Here is a 20,303-nt window from a genome sequence, read left to right on the forward strand (position 1 = left end):
TATCGATGAAAACCTAGAAGAGTGGACGTGGTAAATCGTACAGAATGTCAACGAGCATACTAAGGAAGTTCAACTCACTTCTAAAGCTCCAGACGTATACATCCGCATATTCTACGCCTTTGGGAGGCCCGAAGAAGCCTCTCCCGAAGGTGGAAGAAGCAAAAAAGAAATAGGAAGCCTAAGATGCATATAAACCTGTTATTCAAGCAAGCGGACGCGTACTCGGATAAGTTCGGCAGGCAAAATTGGAATCAAGTCTGCGAGAGCCTACAAGGGACGCTTAGCACCCCCGAAAGACGTCGAACATTCTATCACTCATCTCCAGAAAGGAACCCAATACCGCCACTGGCCAGCACATCGAGCGACTTATTCATAATTTTGCGGGGGACGGAAGAAGACGTCCTGAAGGCTAGCTGTCAAAGAAAATATTCACAGGACTGCAACAATCATCTTCAGTACAATCTGCCAATCACCCCGACTACAGCAGATTACCGAATCTGGCCCCCGACTGCCCATTTATCAGAGCCGAGCTTGAAGCAGCCCTTGGCAAGCTTACAGTAAATTCGATTCCAAGAGGAGAGAGAATAAATAACAAAACATCCTGGCATCTCGCCAACAGTGCCAAAGAGAAATCACACGAATGAAAGCTCGGAAAGCGGCATAATACCGGCGCTATGGAAGCACACCGACATTACTACGATTCATAAACCAAACAAAGCCACACAATACAAAATCTTCGACTCGTATCGCTGACGTCGTGCGCCGGAGAGCTTTTTGAGCACACAGTTCATGAACGACTTCCTCCGTACTTCAAAAATAGCCAAAAGATCCCAAATACAATATATGGATTCAGACTGCACTAGTCTACTACACAAGGTATCCTTCTATCAAAAAATGAATTATTGACAACCTCAGTGCTACCCAACAGAGTGTTATTCTAGCCGTTGACGTTAAAGGCGCCTTAAACAATGTGTCTCATGATGCCGAGTTGAAGAACCTGCAAGATCCCAACTGCGTGAAACGGGTCTACAACTACGTAAGAGACTTCCTCTTTCTCCGAACAGCTACCGTAGGCCTTGGAAGATTGCTCAGTGGCAAGTTTACAGTCTCAGCAAAGGGCACTCCTCAGGGATCAGGGGTATATCCATTACCTTTCAACATTGCATTGATGAAACTACTTGAGAGACTGTGCGGTATCGCAGGACCCATCGTGCCATTGACACAGACGATATTACAGGCTGGGTCACAAGAGATTCTACGTGGTAACAACAGGAAGCCTTACAGGAAGGAATCTATTGCAACGAGGCGTACTTCAAAGCGCACAGCCTCTTATGTGCCCCCGGATAATTAGGAATGGTTGTACTGCGCAAAAGAACGAGAGGTCGACCACCGCCTTCAATGCCCGACCCTGAAGTCGAACTTAATGGCATCGGTTGATACTCTGCGCGTATTGAGGCTAGTTCTCCAAAAGCACGGAGCGGGCTCGGCCACCCTACAGAAGTTACAAAGTACCATCACTCAAGTCACACATGTGATCAAACGATTCGCGAGCAAACGACACGGGTTCAAGGAAGACGACGCCCAAAAAATAACCCAAGCTTTATGCACTTGCCGCATCATCTACGGCACTCCGTATTTTGGACTCAAGAACACGGGTAAGTTGAACATTCTCATTCACCAAGGACATAAACTTGCGCTGGGGCTCCCGGCAAAATCCTTGACACGGAGAAGCTGCTGCAACTGGTTGTTCACAACAATTGGGAGGAGTTAGCGGAAGCTCACAGAGTCAACCATATCGAGCGACTTAAGGGAACCTGGCAGAGCTGCCCAAAGCCCACTTGGCTACAGAGAAGGGCTCGAGCGATGCAACGCACGCAAATGCATACCTCTCCAACTCAGAGAGTGCATTACGATTGCTATAGTATACATCGCAACATGCACCCGATGTACGACAAGGGCAAACGAGAGGCAAGTATCAAAGCACTCAAGAAGGCGTGCGAGAAAGATGCCGCTGCAAGATACGTCGACGCCGCTCAATACCCGAGCAAGACGGCGCACGCGGCGAGCGTCACAGACAGAGCAGGAAAAGAGCTTAGTGCAGCAACATGCATTCTGAGCGACACCGACTGGACAGAGGATGCAGCGATTGCGCTAGCTGCAACAACCTTTCAGGGACAAATTACAATTTTTACAAGCTCGCCAGCAGCATTTCATAAATGCCGTATCTCCACAGTGGCACTCAATATACTAATCAAGCCACGCAACCCACCAGACATTCATATCGTGTGTACGCCTAGACACGATTCCTCTGCGGGGAACATAGCGGCTGATGCTGTAGCCTGAGGTCACGCTGACCGGGTACCCCCGAGAGGCGATCGCACTCCGATGCCCATACCAGAACGATACAGAGACATTCTAGGACATTACAGATCAGACAGAAGGAAATACCCACCACCTCATCCCACGCTTAGTAGGGAGGAAGCCGTGCAGCTACCAAGACTCCAAAAAAATTCCTTCCCAGACGCCACAGTATTGCGCAAGATACGTCACACACTATACGAATACAAATATCAGTTCTGCGGAATACCCAATATGCTCTATCATATGGTTTGGGAGTACAATGATGTCACGGAGGTGCCAGTGAATAGAGCGCCATCTGAAGAGCAGTGGGAGGACCTGCTGACCAGCGCTGACCCGGAAGACCAGCGACGACTGCTGGGACGAGCAAGGCGGACAGCCGAGGACAATGACATCCCGGACTAAGAGAGCCACTCACTTGACGGCGACATGCACAAGATCACCGGCTCTATCTTTTTAATAAAGCTTATTTCATCATCATTATCACCATGTTCTGCTACACAAGCGACTTGGCGGCTTTTACCCCTGTAATGACGTAGAACAACATTGTAACTGCACTATTCCCCATGTACTGGTGCTATATAGGGCAGCAAGAAAGTGCACGGACAAGGTCCCAAAGGGCAGCGCGCACGAACTTACCCAAGCACGGGAGTAGTATCTATGAACTGAGCATGCCGGGAAGTGTGCAAATAGCCACACGTTCAAGGAAAGAAAGAAAAAAAAATATTTGCGGTCTTTTGCTTTCAAGAACTGCAGTAATTAGGCGCAGTGACGGTTCACTGCCAACAGACTTTCGGGTACTGCAGTCGTGAGTGTACGATTTGCTTCCACAAATTAAAGAGATGACGACGCCTGCGGGAACTGCTTTATTTTTGGCTTCGACCTACTAGCAAAAGACTGACTGTGCACTAGCAACAGGACCACTTCAAAAAAGTCGCAGTTTCGCCCCAAAGGCGGAAGCATTGATAGCGACAGCATATTGGTAGACAGCTGCACGAAGTAAGGATAGCAGTTTTATCGACCGTATAAACGTGGAAACATTCGCTTACTAACTGAATTCATAAGCATGGTGTCAGCTCGCACAAGCAAAGATGAACACATTACATTCGATGTGCGTGGACGCTCGCTGCAAAACGCTGCACGCTGGTGTGAGTAAAGCACGGCAGCAGCAGCGAGTGAAGTGACCTTCGTGCGGTCTATCGCTTCAGCGCAAGAGCGGCGAGAACACAGCGCGGACAAAGGTATCAGCCTGATCTCTTTCAAGACACGGCGCGCGCGACCGCGTGCGGCCGTGCAAAGTACGCACTTGACGGATTCGAAGCCTCCGTATATCGCGCGCAAGATCGAGCCGCGATGATCAGTTCCCCTTGAGCCTGGTCGCGAAATGCGTTGTTGCTGCCGGAGCAGAACACCGCTCCCGCTACCTCCCTCTCGTCCCCCCACGACCGTTCGCGCGACGGAAGACGGCGCGTTTGCTCTCCGCTTTCTCCTTCGCGCGCGCCAGATCGAGCCGCGATCGTCTGCTTCCCTCGCGTGCTTTCAATCGCACATGCAGCATACGACGCGCGGCGGGCTACGCACTGCGAGGCTAAATTGTTCGACTACTCGAAGCACAGGAACACAGAGTACGGCAAATCTATTTCGCGGAAATTCGCAAGGCGTGAAAAGAGAAACCTGTATGGCTTTTCCTTTTGTAGTTTGGTGTTCCAGTCAAGTGGAGGATAATTTTTTTTCTTTTTACTTTTTTTTTGTCTCTTCGGGATTTCAAATGCTAAGAGCATTTGCTTGCCGCTATCAATGGAGACCACCATTCTTCCTTTGTTCTTCTCGAATTCGAAACTGGACTGTTTTGACACTAGACCATCGATCAAAATAACGCTTTCATAGAGAATTATTTCATTCCCGCTAAAGCTTATGCTGAGCACACGTAACCACAATGCTGTTTGCGAACATTGACGAATAGGAGATATGTAGTATGCTTGCTGATTAAACCGCCATTTTTAACATCACTTCCAAATGGAGCTTTCCTTTCCCGAATGTCAGCGAGCCGCCAAAGTGTGACAGGGGTATAATAGCTCGTTGAGGCGAGTAAATTTAATATCACTGCGACAGCCAGATCGAAACAACTTTTCGTATCCGATTCAACAACCACAAAGCACACGTTAACAGCTTGCCGCACCTGCCATTATCTAAACATGTTCGACTGCCAGGTAATACGTTTGACAACATCAATGTAAGAATAATACAATCAGGCTTCAAATCGCACCATGATCGAGATGTACGAGAAGCCTTCCTCATTCATAGATTTGACACTGTGTCATCCGGTATCAACGAGAGCGTAGGAAAAGTGTCGTGCCTATCTGTCATACCTTGATGTGTATGTTCTTGTAGAGAACTGATAAAGCATGCCAAATCTATTTGTTTCTTGTTTTTCCATGTCGCAATTGATATCGTTCTATAACTTCATGTACAATCATCGTAACAACACAATGATATTTCATACATATCAACTAGCGTGCTGAGTTATGCTCGCTGCTGTTCTTTTTCATTATTTGCAAGTGTACACCTGCATGTACTCCTGACTATGCCCACGTGCACATGCCCGTATAAGCGGCTGCGCGCTTGTATCTGTGTTTATTCTGACCAACGCCGTGCCACGGCCGAAACGTTAAACCACTAAACATGCAATTTTCCTAAGTGTGCCCCTTCATCGCCTACCTATGCATGTACTATATATATAGTGTAACATGTAACCTACTCTACCACGTGACCAGCTTCTCACACTTTAGACACATACGCTTTTTTTTCCCAATTTGACACTCCAAATGCTAACGCACTAAAAAAATTTTAAATCTCTCACGTCTCATTGTATGTTAGAAAGTGAGGTCTCAGAGCAAAACCAAAACCAAAAATAAGGTCTGGCTTTGAGTTCCTGCTGGCGTAATAAATCCTTTCTCTTTGCTAAATGAATGAAAGTAAAGCGTTCGAAGAATGCTTTATCAGTTTAATGTGACTTAGGAATACTTTAGATTTCGCAAAAAGGACACGTTTAGTGACAAATTAGGCATGCAAACGACATCTTATTATTAAACATTTACAGGCACTATACACTCCCAGCAGTGGAGGCCCTTGCACGAAGCAACACAGCCTTTCCCCAACAAGGAAGCAATAGATGTGACGTCAGCTATGTCAAATAACGTGAGTACACATTTACAGCATGCGTTAGAATCCCAAGAAAATTAGTCGCCAGGCACGTACCCAGGTAGGGGCCCGGGGGGGCCCGGGCCCCCCCCCCCCCGAATTCATGTGGCATACCCCCCCCCCTCCCCACCCACGCCACCACGGCTCACACATTTCTAAAGCGCCGCCAGATCAATGTTGAGACTTGGCAGCTGTTCATCGGTCAGCATTATGCAGCCTTCACTCCTTTTAGATGGCGGTAGTTATCGGCATCTCTTGTAATGTGCAGGACAGTTTTCTCATAGATTCCGCACCCGCGCGATTAACTCGAGATGCGTTCAGTTGTCACCATCTATTCAACCGTCACGCGCATAGCTGTTGATTTTGTTAGTTCAACCTTCTTTGTTTAGGCTGATCCTGGGACCTGGAGAAGGATGCGGCTGTTACTCAGCTGGTCTGTACTCTCATGGAACGAGTTGCTGCCGGAGAAAACGCCAATTGCGTTTAACTTCTCCCTTTTCTTCATTATTTCCTTGAGTTACGGCTCGCCGCGACGCTGGCAGATGCCCGGAACCATATACACGTGATATGGGTTATATAAGGTGGGGAAATAAAATAATGTGAAAGAGCGTCCATCATGAAACCCTGCAATGACCCTTAAACCCATAAGCAAGATGACTGTCGCCCGTTACCTCGTCTGTTTTCCCCTAATTGTATAGCACTTTTCGTGCAAAATTGGCAACCGGAAACAAAAATCGCAAGGAGTTGAGAAATTAAGCGATCTACGAAGGGAGAGAGCCATGGCAACAACCAAACTGCAAGCAAAAGCGAATAATAAAAAAGTTAACCGTTGTTTATGAGAATATTTATGGATCAATATCTTTTTATTTAAAAAGGAAGTAGAGAAAACGCCGCCGCCGGAAGTGGAGAACAATTACTTGTTTTGAATGACGCTTCTACAGTTATCGGTCGAACCACCTCACGTAGCCGCTTCTCTGCTGTGCTTATGTGGGTGTTTTTCTAACCTTTCGCGGTGAGCGCAGTACTTCTAGAATCGCAGAGTCCTGCGCTCTACGCGGTTGTATGGGACTGGCGGCCGCACAGCGTTACGCAATTCGCGGAACTGTCAAAACTGATCAACAAGGCGAAAATAACTGATATTCGAAACTATAACATGAGAAAGACTGAAGAAGCCGTAAAAAATTAACGCAGCCTGAAATCAGTAAAAAGGAAACCTGGCATAGGACAAACCGTGATGTATGCACTAAAGGATAAGAAGGATAATATCATCAGCAATCCCGAAGATATAGTAAAAGCAGCGGAAAAATTCTAAGCTGACCTGTATACAGTACCCAGAGGAGCCACGATACCTCACTTAGAAACAGTAATGAAAAGGATACAGAAACTCTCCTATAACTAGCGATGAGGTCAGAAGGGCCCTGCAAGACATGAAACGATGAAGAGCGGGAGGAGAAGGTGGAATAACAGTCGATTTAATCAAAGATGGAGGAGACATAATGCTTGGAAAACTGGCGGCTCTTTATACGAAGTGTCTATCGACTGCAAGGGTCCCAGAATCCTGTCCACAACGGCCGCATTTATATGCGAGCGAAATTCAAAAAAGCTCGTGTTCCGTGCATCGGAGGCACGATAACGATCCCCTGGTGGTCAATCTTAACCGGAGTCCCCCATTACGGCGTGCCTCATAATCCAATCGTAGTTTTGGCAAGTCAAGAGCCAGAATTCATTAATTGAGGTCTCATATTTTCGAATGCATTGTTCATTACTATAGCGAACGAGATTAAAGGGAAGTCTAAGTTCTGATTCACTGCAGGAAAAGGTACACTCTGCAACAATATGAAAAAGAACGCTCTCGAACAACGATGTCACCGAAAGTGTCAGCTTAAGTGTCGTTCAATGGCACTTGCTGAATAGTTCTTACATAGTTCTTGCACTGGAGCATTCTCGTAAAGTAGAAAACCATCTGCTTAAAGCCCAACTTTGATGTTACTTTTCATTATGCACGTGCAGTGTAAATTGTAGGGCACATGTATGGCGTTTTTACATCACCTCCCCGATGATGTGCACGATAATACATACATAAATACATACATACATACACACAAAAAGGAGATTTATGCCCTCCTTTTGCCTTACCTTGCGGGCAAACCTTGTATTTGTTTTGCCCAAATAAAGAACTTAGAACTTAAATAGAAAATAAAAAAGTATCTTGCTTTGACACCACTGTGCGGTTATTTTTATGATATGTGGGTCTATAATAGGCACTGTAATGGACCTGTTGGAAGTCATACTGATCCGGAGATTGTATTGAGTTGCTCAACGTAACATTCGTGTAAGCTTAAATGTCGCAAAACTATGGTAGAAAATATCTCTAATGTTCTGTATCTGACAATACACCCATCGGGTAAAGGACAATAATTTAGCGAGGACATTGCTGCAGTGTTTGTATCATGCAGGCCTGCCCGATTTTATTTAAGGTTTCTTGCTTTCTCGCTTCATATGCCTTGCGGCAAATAACACGAATGAAAAATAATGTAAATCACTCTGACGATTATAGCTGTCGTATTCTGCCCCATTTTAGAAGTAGTTTTCATATTATGATGTCAGATGCGATCATTTTACAATTGTTCAGGGCTCTGTGAATGTCAATATTCAGCCGCATGTGACCACTGAAGCAGCGTTCTTTAGGTACGTTACACAAGGAAACAACAGTGGTATTAGGTTGAAGTGCACATAATCCATGTGAAAATTATAGGATTCTTCCGTGATGCCGCCGCACTAATTAATTACACTGCCCTGTGTAGCGTACGTTCAACGATAAAACGCAATTTCACCATCGCCATCATTTATTGGACACTGAAGACTTGCATTTTCATTTCACACTCTTACGCTATCAGTTCCTAACCTTATTTTAATTTAATTAATGGGAAAAAGGTTGGCTGGAAGAAATAAACGCCAGATTCGCTTTCTCTTTATAAGTATCGCGCTGGAACGTGAGCGCCGATACATCTGCGTGACCTCACGAATTAAAGAAACGAAAGAAAAATTCTGGTGTTTTGGCTGTCTTAGTGCAGAAAAAAAAATCTCTAAGCTTGCTAGGTAGAGTATCTGGTTCTATTCAAAGTAAAGGACTACCAGGTCCTTCTTCACCGATAAAAGAAATTAGCTAGACTCTAGCGAACGCTGTCAGAACTTATGACGTCACGAAGAGGCCGTTCGAGAACCACCAGAGACCGTCGCCACTCGCGTTTCGCTATAATAAAATTTGATTATGGGAATGCATCGTGGTTTCTTTTTCGTTCTTTTTCTTTTTTAAACCTAGGTAGGACATTGGCAGTATAATAGCAAGAGCTTGGTGGCGCAACCTACCGCCCTGTTCGAAAGGGGACGCTCATATCCATCCATCCATCCATCCATCCATCCATCCATCCATCCATCCATCCATCCAGCCATCCATCCACCCACCCACCCACCCACCCACCCGTCCGTCCATCCACCCACCCACCCACCCGTCCGTCCGTCCGTCCGTCCGTCCGTCCATCCATCCATCCATCCGTCCGTCCATCCATCCATCCGTCCGTCCGTCCGTCCGTCCGTCCGTCCGTCCGTCCGTCCGTCCGTCCGTCCGTCCGTCCGTCCGTCCGTCCGTCCAACCGTCCGTCCATCCGTCCGTCCGTCCGTCCGTCCGTCCGTCCGTCCGTCCGTCCGTCCATCCATCCATCCATCCATCCATCCATCCATCCATCCATCCATCCATCCATCCATCCATCCATCCATCCATCCATCCATCCATCCATCCTGCGTTGTGCACGTGTGCACAACGCAGGCGAAGATGATACCTGAAAAGGGAGCAGGCGACTATACGCAGACACACTAAACCGATTTGCAATGTTTAGGATGTTTGCTGACTCACACCCATAAACCCTCTCGGCTGTAAGTGTACGAGTTTAAATCGATTTGCACTCCTAATAACCCTCTAAGGGTGTAAATCCGTTTACAGTGCAGGGACGAAGTGCACAAGAGAACAAGCGATCAGAGGTGCCGACTTACGGACAGATCAACACACATACTACCAACAGCTAATTATGTACGATATGTTCCACAGGCCACTTATGAACGAGAACAAAATGTGTTTGTGACAGGCTTATGAAGCTTCTTCATGAAGAGGGGCTGCGCAGATTTATTTAACAATAGTATGCCATATGGTAAACCGTGCGATTCAAAAAGAAAAAAGACGGCGTGCGCTGCTATTCTGCTTGGTTGTTCACCGCTTTGAACAACAATATTTGAAACGTAACTGTTTGAAAGCTTGCCTACAACTATTATTCTTGCCTGCTGAAAGAAAATCCGCGCCAACAAAGCATGTCTGTTATTTATTATAACTCACTGCCTGCACGAAATGCGACGTGTATACGCCGCCGCCATCTTATTGACGTCACGCTCTTCAGCTTGTCTATTTATCGTTGTAGCGGAGTCGTACCATGAACCGAATCTGAGGATTCTTTGCGAATCCGCGACAGCCTATGACGACGTGGCTGAGGCTAGCCGAACGCATCCTGTATTAAATGCATGCTTAATTCGTTTCATCTTGTCAAACGGCTTCTAATTCGTCTTCTGGTTGTCTTTACGTGCATTTCGGAACCTACATGCGATAACATTGTACGACACGACACCTTCATCTCAAAGCGTGCGGCATCGCTGGTCACATTTTATTTCGCAATCGTGCCTCCTTTCGGTTTTTTTTTAATGCGCAGTGGCAACATCATCCGGATAATCATGAAACCGGAGTGCAGGAACAGGGGTCTGCTGTGCTTTAGACTTAAAAAAAAAGAAAAAAAAAAGAATGCCAGTAATCAAAGTTCACTCGGAGCTCCTCAGTGTGGCGTCCCTTATTGCCAAACTTTGGTTTCTGTTAGTTAGTTCATTAGTTAGTTATTAGTTACTTAGTTGTGTCACACTACAAAACGTTTGTGGGATCATGTAATCATATTAATTCCCGCGACGTTCAAGATGAAGTTTCCCTCCACGTTCAGTGATTTAAACGTTATCCTGATGAATTTGTTCAACAACAAACAATTATTTCATTGCTAGGCGAAGAATAACAGAGGAGTACTAACATCGAGCTTTCATCCACATGAAAAGCACCATTTCATTGTTCCAATTCTTACTCCACGTGTGTGACACCGTTGAAATGGCGGTCTCAGAAACGTGTCAAACATGGGCTCATTGAGGAGATTTTTTCGAATCAGGGTCGGGACATGAGGATGTTGTCGTTCGTCGCTTTAATCAGCGGAGCAGAGGCGAGGGAACGGCACGTGCTCGTTGTACCCTCCCCTCCCCCCCCTCCCATGCGTCATCCGGTCGCAACCTTAGTGTCAAGGCTAGTGCGTACCAACAGGATTACAATACAGTAGAATGTGAAAATAACAAAACCCGATGTCACAAAAGTCTAGATTAAACGAACTGCTTTCAGCTACCCACACCTACTCTACAGCCTACTCAGTTGTAAACTTCGAAGCAATGAACTTAAGTGAATGTCTCTCCCTATATAACGAAGTTCGGGGAGTGTGGGAGGGGGCAGTGTAGGTAAACACGTTCCCCGAAACCTGTCACGTTCAAAAATGCTTCAAAATTTATTGAGGTATTGCTACAGGAAACGTGCTACCATGCTGGTACGAGAGTGGCCGTCTAGCTTTTATGAAACTGCCTGTTGCATTGTATCATAGCGTCGCAAATTGAGCATCGGCGTACCAGGTGGCGCCAACTGTTCTGCAGGAGCTGACATGAAACATTGGTTGTTTTCTCCGTGCAGCCTTAGTCCGTCATTTCTCGGTCCTGCAAAAAACTCGCAAAACATACTAACAACTTTTCTTTGCTGATGAATTATGATGCTATATGAATGGGTGTTTCATGTACTTTTATTTAACGATGTTTTCAATTTAACGAAATTCGTCTCGGGTGCCATCAACGTCGTTAATTGGAGTTTAACTGTTCATCTATTTAAACCCACAGAATATGTCAGTTATCGACATGTACAAACTTGCGGAGGAGTTCTTCACGTCTATAGGGCTTCCGGCAATGCCAAAGACTTTTTGGGAGAGGTCTCTATTCGTTAAGCCGCACGACAAGGAAATTGTCTGCCACGCTTCTGCCTGGGATTTCTGCACCAATGGCGATGTCAGGTAAATTCAAGAAATATCGCATTTCTTTTTAGTGGGCGCCCTTGTTGCAGTTACTGTACAAGTTACACTATATACGTGATGCGAGCAACAGCTTCAGCTAATCATTAGCGTGCTAATCATGCTCTCTGATGCTTACGGCGATTTGCATATTTATTTTACACATGTAGAGGTGCGTTGTTTTCCGCATTCAAAACTCGTTGCACTGCCGATCCCTATGTCTACACAACATTGGCACTCTATAACCAAATAAAATTGTGACAGAATGAAATAAGTGGATTTTTAACCTAACAGTCGTGGCAGTTCATAAACGATGGCAGATACCCCAGGGAGAGAGAGAGAGAGAGAAAAAGAGAGAGAGAGAGAGAGAGAGAGAGGTAAATACCCCAATTTTCCCAACAATAACGTGCCTCACAAGACATTAAGAAAGTAAGAGAAGCTGCTGAGCTCTACAATTTATTTAGGGTCCTTCGTTATCTGGTTATATATTTTTTTGAATTCTGGGGGTAAAAAACGGGCGTTACGTTTCGAAATTAAAACTAGAGAGGATACGAGGGTTTCGTTGTCTGACAGGAGTCACGAAGGACCTTAATTATATCGCACGCCAACGCACTAGCCATCGTCTCATATCTTCATCATCATTTCATCGCCGTCGCCTTGGCGTTGCAATCACGTTCGCATCACACACAAGTCTACATTTCAGCAGTGTTACACCATTTCTATAAGCTATCGATCAATTCTCCCACAATTATACCAACCTTTTTCTTCGAGGTGTTTTTTTATACAGCGCTGTTGTTTCTAGCTCCGATTCCTTTCTGTGAAAATCTAGGTTCATCTGCTGGTCCTCGCTGCCTGCTCGGTTGTGATGGAAGTGGACGACCTCGCACGTCTGCCGACGACGGCGGCGTCAGCGGTGGCAGCCTCCAGGAAGCGGATCGGTCAGCAGAGCGACAGCGACAGCGAGGACACACATGTTTGCTCTATCAGCAGTGAAGACACTTCCGATGACGACTTCCAGCTTGTGCAGAGCCGCAGAGCGAAGAGAAGGAACACCAGGACGTCCTCATCGTCAAGCACGCAAACAGTAAGACACACGCAGAGGCCGGACGTCAATACCATCATATTTGTGACCCTGCTTCGCACCGTTAACATGAAGCTACTTAACAGGCAATCTGTTTCGATGTCACTGGAAGCCCTGGTGCCAAATGAAATATCGGACATTCGAGTGAACACCCGAAAAAATCTACTGGCGGTTGATGTCCTGCATGCGGCTGCTACGACCAGTCTACGCAGCGTAACGCACCTCGATGGCATTCAGGTGCGCTCTTACATCCCTCTGGGATCTGACGTAGTCACCGGCGTTATCTACGACGTAGACGTCGCCATCCTTAATAACGACTTGCCGATTCTTATCAAGCCAGCTAATGATGAGATCATTGTTGATGTTAGGCGGCTAGGCAATTCACGCTGCGTGAAGATTGCATTCAAGGGTAAATATATACCCTCGCATATTAAGGTGGGACAATTCAGACATGCAGTGCGGCCTTTCATTGCGAGACCTCTTCACTACCGCAACTGCATGAATCTGGGACACGCGATCAACGTCTGCGAAAATCGGGCGGCATGCCCCCGCTGCGCCGAGAGCCCCACGCTGCAGATAAATGTGGCGCGACTGTAATGAAGTGTTTGAACTTTGGAGGGTCACATCAATCTTCATCGAAGAAATGCCCACATAATAAGAAGGAAATGGCCATCTTGAAGGAAATGGCGAGAAATCACTCATCTCATCGCGAAGCCGCCCATAAAATCAGGAAGCGACATTCCCGTCACCGGCGCTCCTCAAGGAAGACTGTTGCGTCTGCGACGCGCATGCCACTCCCTACAACACCACCTATTCCTCTACCGCCCAGGCCAGACCCTGTGGAAAGGACCGCGAAGAACAACGCCACTGAGAAGACCACATCTGCAGAATCTAGGCTGGCTCTACCGAAACGACAGCATTCACCAACAGAATAACAGCAAACTTTTGCTGGACCACCCCCGACGTCTACTGTCGGTGATTTGTGCGACCAAGACAGGCAGGTGGCTGATATGCTGCAATCGCTAATTAATACAATGTGCATCATACTGAACAAGCTGCAAACACCAGCAGCTCGAAGTGCTCTGAAAATACTGGATGCACTAAATCCAGTGCTTGCTAGCGTCGTTTAAGCATCATGGCTCGACCAATAGTCCCCTTCCGCACTGAAGTTAAAAGTGCGTCGATCTTTCAGTCGAATGCCAGGGGTCTAAGGACCCGTATATCAGACTTTCACTACTTCATTTTTACAAATCGCTTCCCCATACTGGTAATTTGCGAACCAAATACATCAACTCCACTGAGACTGTCCGGTTACGAATCTTTCGTCTCGTCCACATACAGTGCGAGAACGGAAGTAACTATGTACAATCGCAAGGATTTGTCGCTAATGTCGCTAACGCGGTAGAGCCTCATGACGACAATCAATATGTCTGCCTGTATGTCCAAAAGATGGACGTGTCATTTACACTAATTGGAGCCTACATATCCCCAGAAGGTCACTTTGACGGCGAATGACTTAAGAAAATATTACTAATGAACAATGGCCCCTGGGTTATCAGAGGTGACTTTAACGCGCATCACCAGCTATGGGGAAGCACTAAAATTGACTCCAAAGGCAGGAGCGTTGCCTCCTTTGCTGCTGAGCATGATTTGTGCTGTGTGAATGACGGCAGCCCTACATTTCTGCGAGGCACGACCTCTAGTAGCTGCTTGGACTTAACTTTTGTGTCACGGCGCTTTGCCTCGCGCGTGTAATGGTTTACGGATACAGAAACACACGGAAGCGACCATATTCCAAAATACATAAATATTAGAGGAGTTGAGCAACGCTCCTCTACTGTCTTGCTTACAGTTGATTGGTCAAGGTTTAGAAGGGTATGCATGAGGCATGTCGGGAAGGCCTTTCACACACTATCGAAGATGCAATCGCAGAGGCATTTAAAGCATCCATCTGCTCATTTACAAGGTCACCAGGGCGAACAGACTTGGACATGGAACTGGAGAGGCTGCGTGAGGCACGCCGACAGGCGGAATGGAGGTATCGGCGCACGAAGTCCGTTTTGGATCTGAGGGCTTCACGACACATACAAAAGAAGGTCTAGCGTCGTATGGATAAATTGGAAGACAAGCGATGGAAAACTTTCTGTGAGTCGCTTGATCGCAGATAATCGCTCTCGCACACATGGAGAACGATTAGGGGTCTTCGCTCATCTCCGCATCAAACGGAGCCCTTTGCTGCTCTGGCCCTCTACCAACTCCGCTCGGAACTTCAAGTGGCTGAAGGGTTCTGTGTACAGGTTGCTGTGTCTGTGGCCATCATTACTGACGCAGCACTGAATGACGTCCCTGAGGCACGTGTACCACAAATGAACGTACTATTTTCACTTGAAGAGCTCGATGCTGCGTTGGCGACCTGCAGGCGTTTTTCGTCACCAGGACCTGATGGCATCACGTATGCTGCCCTATGCCACCTTGGACATGACGCACGTGATGAGCTGCTCAACTACTACAATGAGTCCTGGCAGAACGGCGCCATTCCGAAACAATGGAAATCGTTCTGCTTGATCCCCATTCTGAAACCTGGAAAGTCTCGCTTCAACTTTCATCATATTGTAACGTAGATTGAAGACGAGTCTTACAAAATATACGCTTCTCTTTAATGGCGGGCCAGAAGAAGAGCGTGAAGCGTACGCGCTTCGTCGTCTTCCATGGCGCCGGCCGTCGCGCGGTGCGGGAGCCCCACAGCATTGTGTCAATTGCCCCCCATGCGAAAAGCAACCGTCTCGGTCGCGTGAAAAAGTTCTTTCAGCGACGACAACAAATGGAGCTCCTCAGGTGCATCTCGGCGTTCAGGTACGCGCATAGTAGGGTTTCATGCGCACTACATGAACAAATTCAGCGCGAGGACGACGACGGGGCGAACCGGGGTCATAACTGCAGGAGACGACTGCGCAGGTAACGTCACTGAGGCGGCGTGTAACCTTGTAGGGACCAAAATACCCACGGAGCAACTTTTCCGAGAGTCCACGGCGACGGACGGGCGTCCAGACCCACGAAGGCGCCGGTATTGTAATGGACATCGCGTCGACTCTGATTGTACCGAAGGGTGTCGGCATGCTGCTGGCTCCGGATACGATGGCGAGCAAGCTGGCGGGCTTCTTCGGCTCTCTGTACGAACTCTTCTACGTGTTCGCTGGTCGGGCTATTATCAGCCAGAGGTAACATGGCGTCAAGTGTGGACGTGACGTGACGGCCGTATACAAGCTCGAACGGCGTATACTGCGTAGTCTCTTGTACATCAGTGTTATACGCGAAGGTCACGTAGGGTAAAATCTCGTCCCACGTCTTGTGCTCTACGTCGATATACATGGAGAGCATATCAGCCAGCGTTCTGTTCAGACGTTCCGTTAATCCATTGGTCTGAGGGTGATACGCAGTGCTCTTGCGGTGAGAGCAATGCGTCAGCTGGAGAACTTCCTGCATAAGTTCGGCTGTAAATGCTGTACCGCGGTCGGTGATGACAACAGACGGTGCACCATGTCGTAGGACAATGTCGCGTACAAAGAACTTGGCCATTTCATAAGAGTTTGCTTGCGGAATAGCTTCGGTTTCGGCGTACCGAGTTAAGTAGTCGGTAGCGACGACTATCCATTTGTTATGTGAAGAGGTCACTGGGAATGGCCCAAGTAGATCTATTCCTATTTGTTGGAACGGTGCTTGAGGAGGGTCCACAGGGTGGAGAAAGCCAGCCGGTTTAACCGGTGGTTTCTTGCGGCGCTGACAATCGCGGCAGGTCTTCACGTACCGTTTCACAGAATAATAAAGCCGGGGCCAGTATTACTTCTGTCGTATCCTTGCTAATGTTTTAGCGAACCCCAGGTGTCCCGCGCATGGCTCATCATGGCAGGCTTGCAAAATGTCTTGGCGCAGCGCCGACGGCCCGACAAGGAGGTACGTATTGGGACCGCTTCCGCAGTTTTTCCTGTAAAGGACGTTGTTGTGCAAGCGGTACAATGATAAGCCGCGCACGAGCGAGCGGGGTAAAACACCTTCAATATCGTCCGATTGCGCTTTCGAGCTGCGTCGGCAAAGTGATGAAAAGAATGATTCTTGATCGCTCGGAATGGTACCTACAGCGATTCAACACCTATCCGGACGCCGTGACGGGCTTTCATCGAGGTCGCTCGTCCATCGACGACGTCATTGACATCGTAACCTGGGTCGAAAATCAAAAAAGCCTCAAGCGCCTATCAGTGGCACTTTTTCTAGGTATAAAAGGAACATACGACAACGTCGCCCATGAGGCCATACTGAACTCACTTGAGGCTGTTGGAGTTGGTGGCCGGACGTATCAATGGGTTCGGGACTATTTGACTGAGAGGTGTTTCTTCTTACAGACCGAAGACTACAGAACATTACATTTGCCGTGGTGTGCCGCAGGGTGGAGTGTTGAGCCCTATTTTGTTCAACCTTGACCTGGTAGGACTAGCGGAGTACCTACCGCAGACAGTTCATGTCTCAATATACGCCGACGACATTTGCATCTGGGCCTCTGCGGTGACTTTCCCTCAGGTATGAGCCACGCTTCAGCGGGTGGCAACCATGACGGCGTCTTATCTCCGAGAACGAGGCCTCAGTATGTCTACTGAAAAGTGCGCATTGGTTTGCTTTACGCGTAAACAAATGTCACTGTATCCTGTTTTAATCAATCGTCAAGCTGTATCTTGTGCCGACGGTTCGACATCACCTACCAGCTCAACTGCCGCATTCATCGTTCCAACTAAGCAGGTTACAGTCAGATTCAAACTGTCACACATGACTAAATCTACATCGGCAGAACTTGAATCTCCCCATGCCGCGGTGACGCACGTCACCGGAGGGCCAACAATGAAATGGGTCGTATTTTGTGATTCTAAGGCAGTTCTTCACAGTATCAAATCTGCATTACATCAAAGAACTTGCGAGAAGATGATATCTGACATCAGGGAAGTGCACCACCATGCTCTGGAAAGAGGGCACATTATATTTCAATGGATTCCTGCTCACTGTGGCGTCATCGGTAACAACCTAGCTGACAAGGTTGCCCGGTCTGCCCACGAAGGTACCCAGACGCGTCCAACGCCTTTGGTGAGGCCGGACGCTTCCAGGGAACTTCGCGTACTTGAACACAAAAGGTCACAAGATCTCTGGATGTCAAGTGCATTAAATTGCCGATTATATAAACTAGACCCCACGCTACGGCTACAACTGCCATCTAGCCTTTCCGCGACGAAACAACCTTGCTGTGCCGCTTGTGGCTGGGAGTGGCATTCACGAACGCAAACTCCTATCGTTTGGGAATGGCCGAGAGCCCTATGTGCGACTCCTGTAGGCGCGAGGTGTTGAAAACTAGGAAGCGGAGCCGAAGTAGAGAACGTGTTCTTTATTTGACGCTTGCAAAAAAAAAAACTAAAATAAAATGCAGGCGTGCGCTCGGCTCCACGCTCGTTTCTCACTTCGTCTTCTTCTCTTCTTTTTCGGAGCATAATATTCAACAGCTCCCGGCCGAACAATTTGCGTGTGCTTGTTTCCTTTCAAGACGGAGCTTGTCCAGCAGATTCTAGGTGGTACCGCATCTGTGCCGGTCTCCGCAACGTGTTGCCACTAGAAGTGCGCACTTTGCATGAGCGAACTTTGCCGTCGGCAAAGCCGTCGGCACCATGAGCACTTTTCTGTGCTCGTGGTAGAACCCTTGCTGGCAGGTGTCTTCCTAATGGGCGTAGGTGCCGCAGTGGAAGCCATCGCAGCCACCATTGATGACGTACTGCTGGTGCATGCGTCGGGTGCATGTGATTGGCCTGCCCTGGCCCCGGCCCAGACAGCAGTCCTAGCCCTCCAGGGGTGTAAGGTGGTGGCTGCTGGGGTGAAGGTAATTCCTTTTGATGGCCTGGCGAGCTGTTGCGGGCGGCCATGGCTTCAGGCTGTCGTTGGAGTGGCATTCGCTCCACCTGGACAACGGGGGCCAGCGTGTGGTTGTTGCGTTTTAGCCTTTTCACCCCACTGCTGTGCCTCCCTGACACTGAGGACCCAGATGGAGCCTTTGCTGTTGACGACGGGCGCCCGGCAAGCCCGCTCGAGTGTCGCAGGGCGGAAGACAACGTTGAATACGACGATGAGGACGACGATGACAAGGAGCTGTGCCCCGACGACTTCCCTACACCCGCCGGGTGGAGCACGCACGTGTCAGCAGTGTGGTCACCCCTACCAAAAGTGTCGAGGCTCCCATGCCGCTGTTCCAAGTGCTTTCGCAGAGCCTGTGGTTTTGTGACTTGGTTACATATTTCACACACAACTAAATAGAAATCATCCCACGCTAGACAAAATCCGAAAAGTCCCATATCCTCTTTTCTTAATTTCATGGCATCGCTTTTTCTTTTCGCTGTCTCTGCCTCTGTATTGGTTTCTTCGTTTTCTGGACTCTTGAAGCAGATAGTTTCGGCCCAAGAATTCCATGACTGTCCTTGAGTAGCCGACACTCTACTGGTGGCCGCCAGTCTGTGAAGATCTTTGAATAGTTTGGCAGTAGAAGGGTATTTGACTTCTACTAGTTGGAAGCGGTGTCGCAGAGTTGCAAGGAGAAAGGGACTGCTGCAGGCGCCAAAAGGAACCCTTGTCATGCGCAATTCTTCAATATTGGAAGACCCTTCTTCAAACCAGAAGTAACGAAACGCGTCTCGGTCTTGTTCAGCCAGCGATATTTGAAGAAACGCTTTTTCGATGTCGGCGGGAATTCCAATCTTGAAGCTGCAAAACTTCAGCAGTGTGTCGAGGATTTTGGGGTTCAAATTCGGCCCTGTCCACAAGACGTCGTTAAGTGAAGGCGAGTCCGAAGCATGAGAAGAGGCGTCGGAAAGCACCCGTACTTCAGTCGTAGTTCTATCGCGTCGCACTACTGCTCGGTGTGGCATATAGTACGTGATATGTTCACTCGTACTGTCCATTGGGACCTTCTCAGCGTAGTCTTTGTTATAGTAGCTCCTAATGGCAGTGTCATATTCCTTCTGAAACTCTGGTTCTCGATGTAGCGTTCTATGCAAGGACTCCAGCCTCTTTAACGTGATATCCCGGTTATTTTTAGGCTGGGAACAATTGCTGCGCCACGGCAGTTCAACTTGACCACGACCATTGTTTCTAATAGTTGTTTCCACGAAGTTCTTCAGGGCGTGTTCGTCATCTTTCGAAAGTCTGTCTTCGTTAGTCAGTCCCAGATGTTCTATTTCCCAGGAAGACCTCGGTTGCTGGGAAACATTGGCTTCCGTTAGGCATATGTTGAAGTTCCTTACGGTTTCCGGCTTGTAGAACTTAGGTGGACTTCTGGTATCTCCATGAAGTGTCCATCCTATGATAGTTTCGATGGCGGTCAAGGAGTCGTCCAGTCGATGAATTCTTCCGCTGACAAGCTGCCAGTAATAGTCGGCACCTATAAGGATGCTTATTCCAGGCTC

The 20,303-nt window shown here is 47.8% G+C and overlaps 2 protein-coding genes across 6 annotated transcripts in view; both read left to right on the forward strand.

The window, feature by feature from the left end:
- LOC129384671 (angiotensin-converting enzyme-like) overlaps nt 1–20,303 on the forward strand; it is a 223,014-nt gene that overhangs the window by 43,811 nt on the left and 158,900 nt on the right. The window lies entirely within an intron of this gene.
- The window catches only part of LOC126530342 (angiotensin-converting enzyme-like), a 77,714-nt gene that overhangs the window by 23,923 nt on the left and 33,488 nt on the right, over nt 1–20,303 (forward strand). For all 5 annotated transcript variants that reach the window (XM_055070285.2, XM_055070283.2, XM_055070284.2 and 2 more), the window contains 2 exons: nt 5,459–5,556; nt 11,572–11,741. In XM_055070285.2, the coding sequence (XP_054926260.1) occupies nt 5,459–5,556; nt 11,572–11,741 (268 nt within the window). The remainder of the gene's footprint in view (nt 1–5,458; nt 5,557–11,571; nt 11,742–20,303) is intronic.

Source organism: Dermacentor andersoni, chromosome 5 (assembly GCF_023375885.2).
Source record: "Dermacentor andersoni chromosome 5, qqDerAnde1_hic_scaffold, whole genome shotgun sequence".
Taxonomy (NCBI): Eukaryota; Metazoa; Arthropoda; class Arachnida; order Ixodida; family Ixodidae; genus Dermacentor; species Dermacentor andersoni.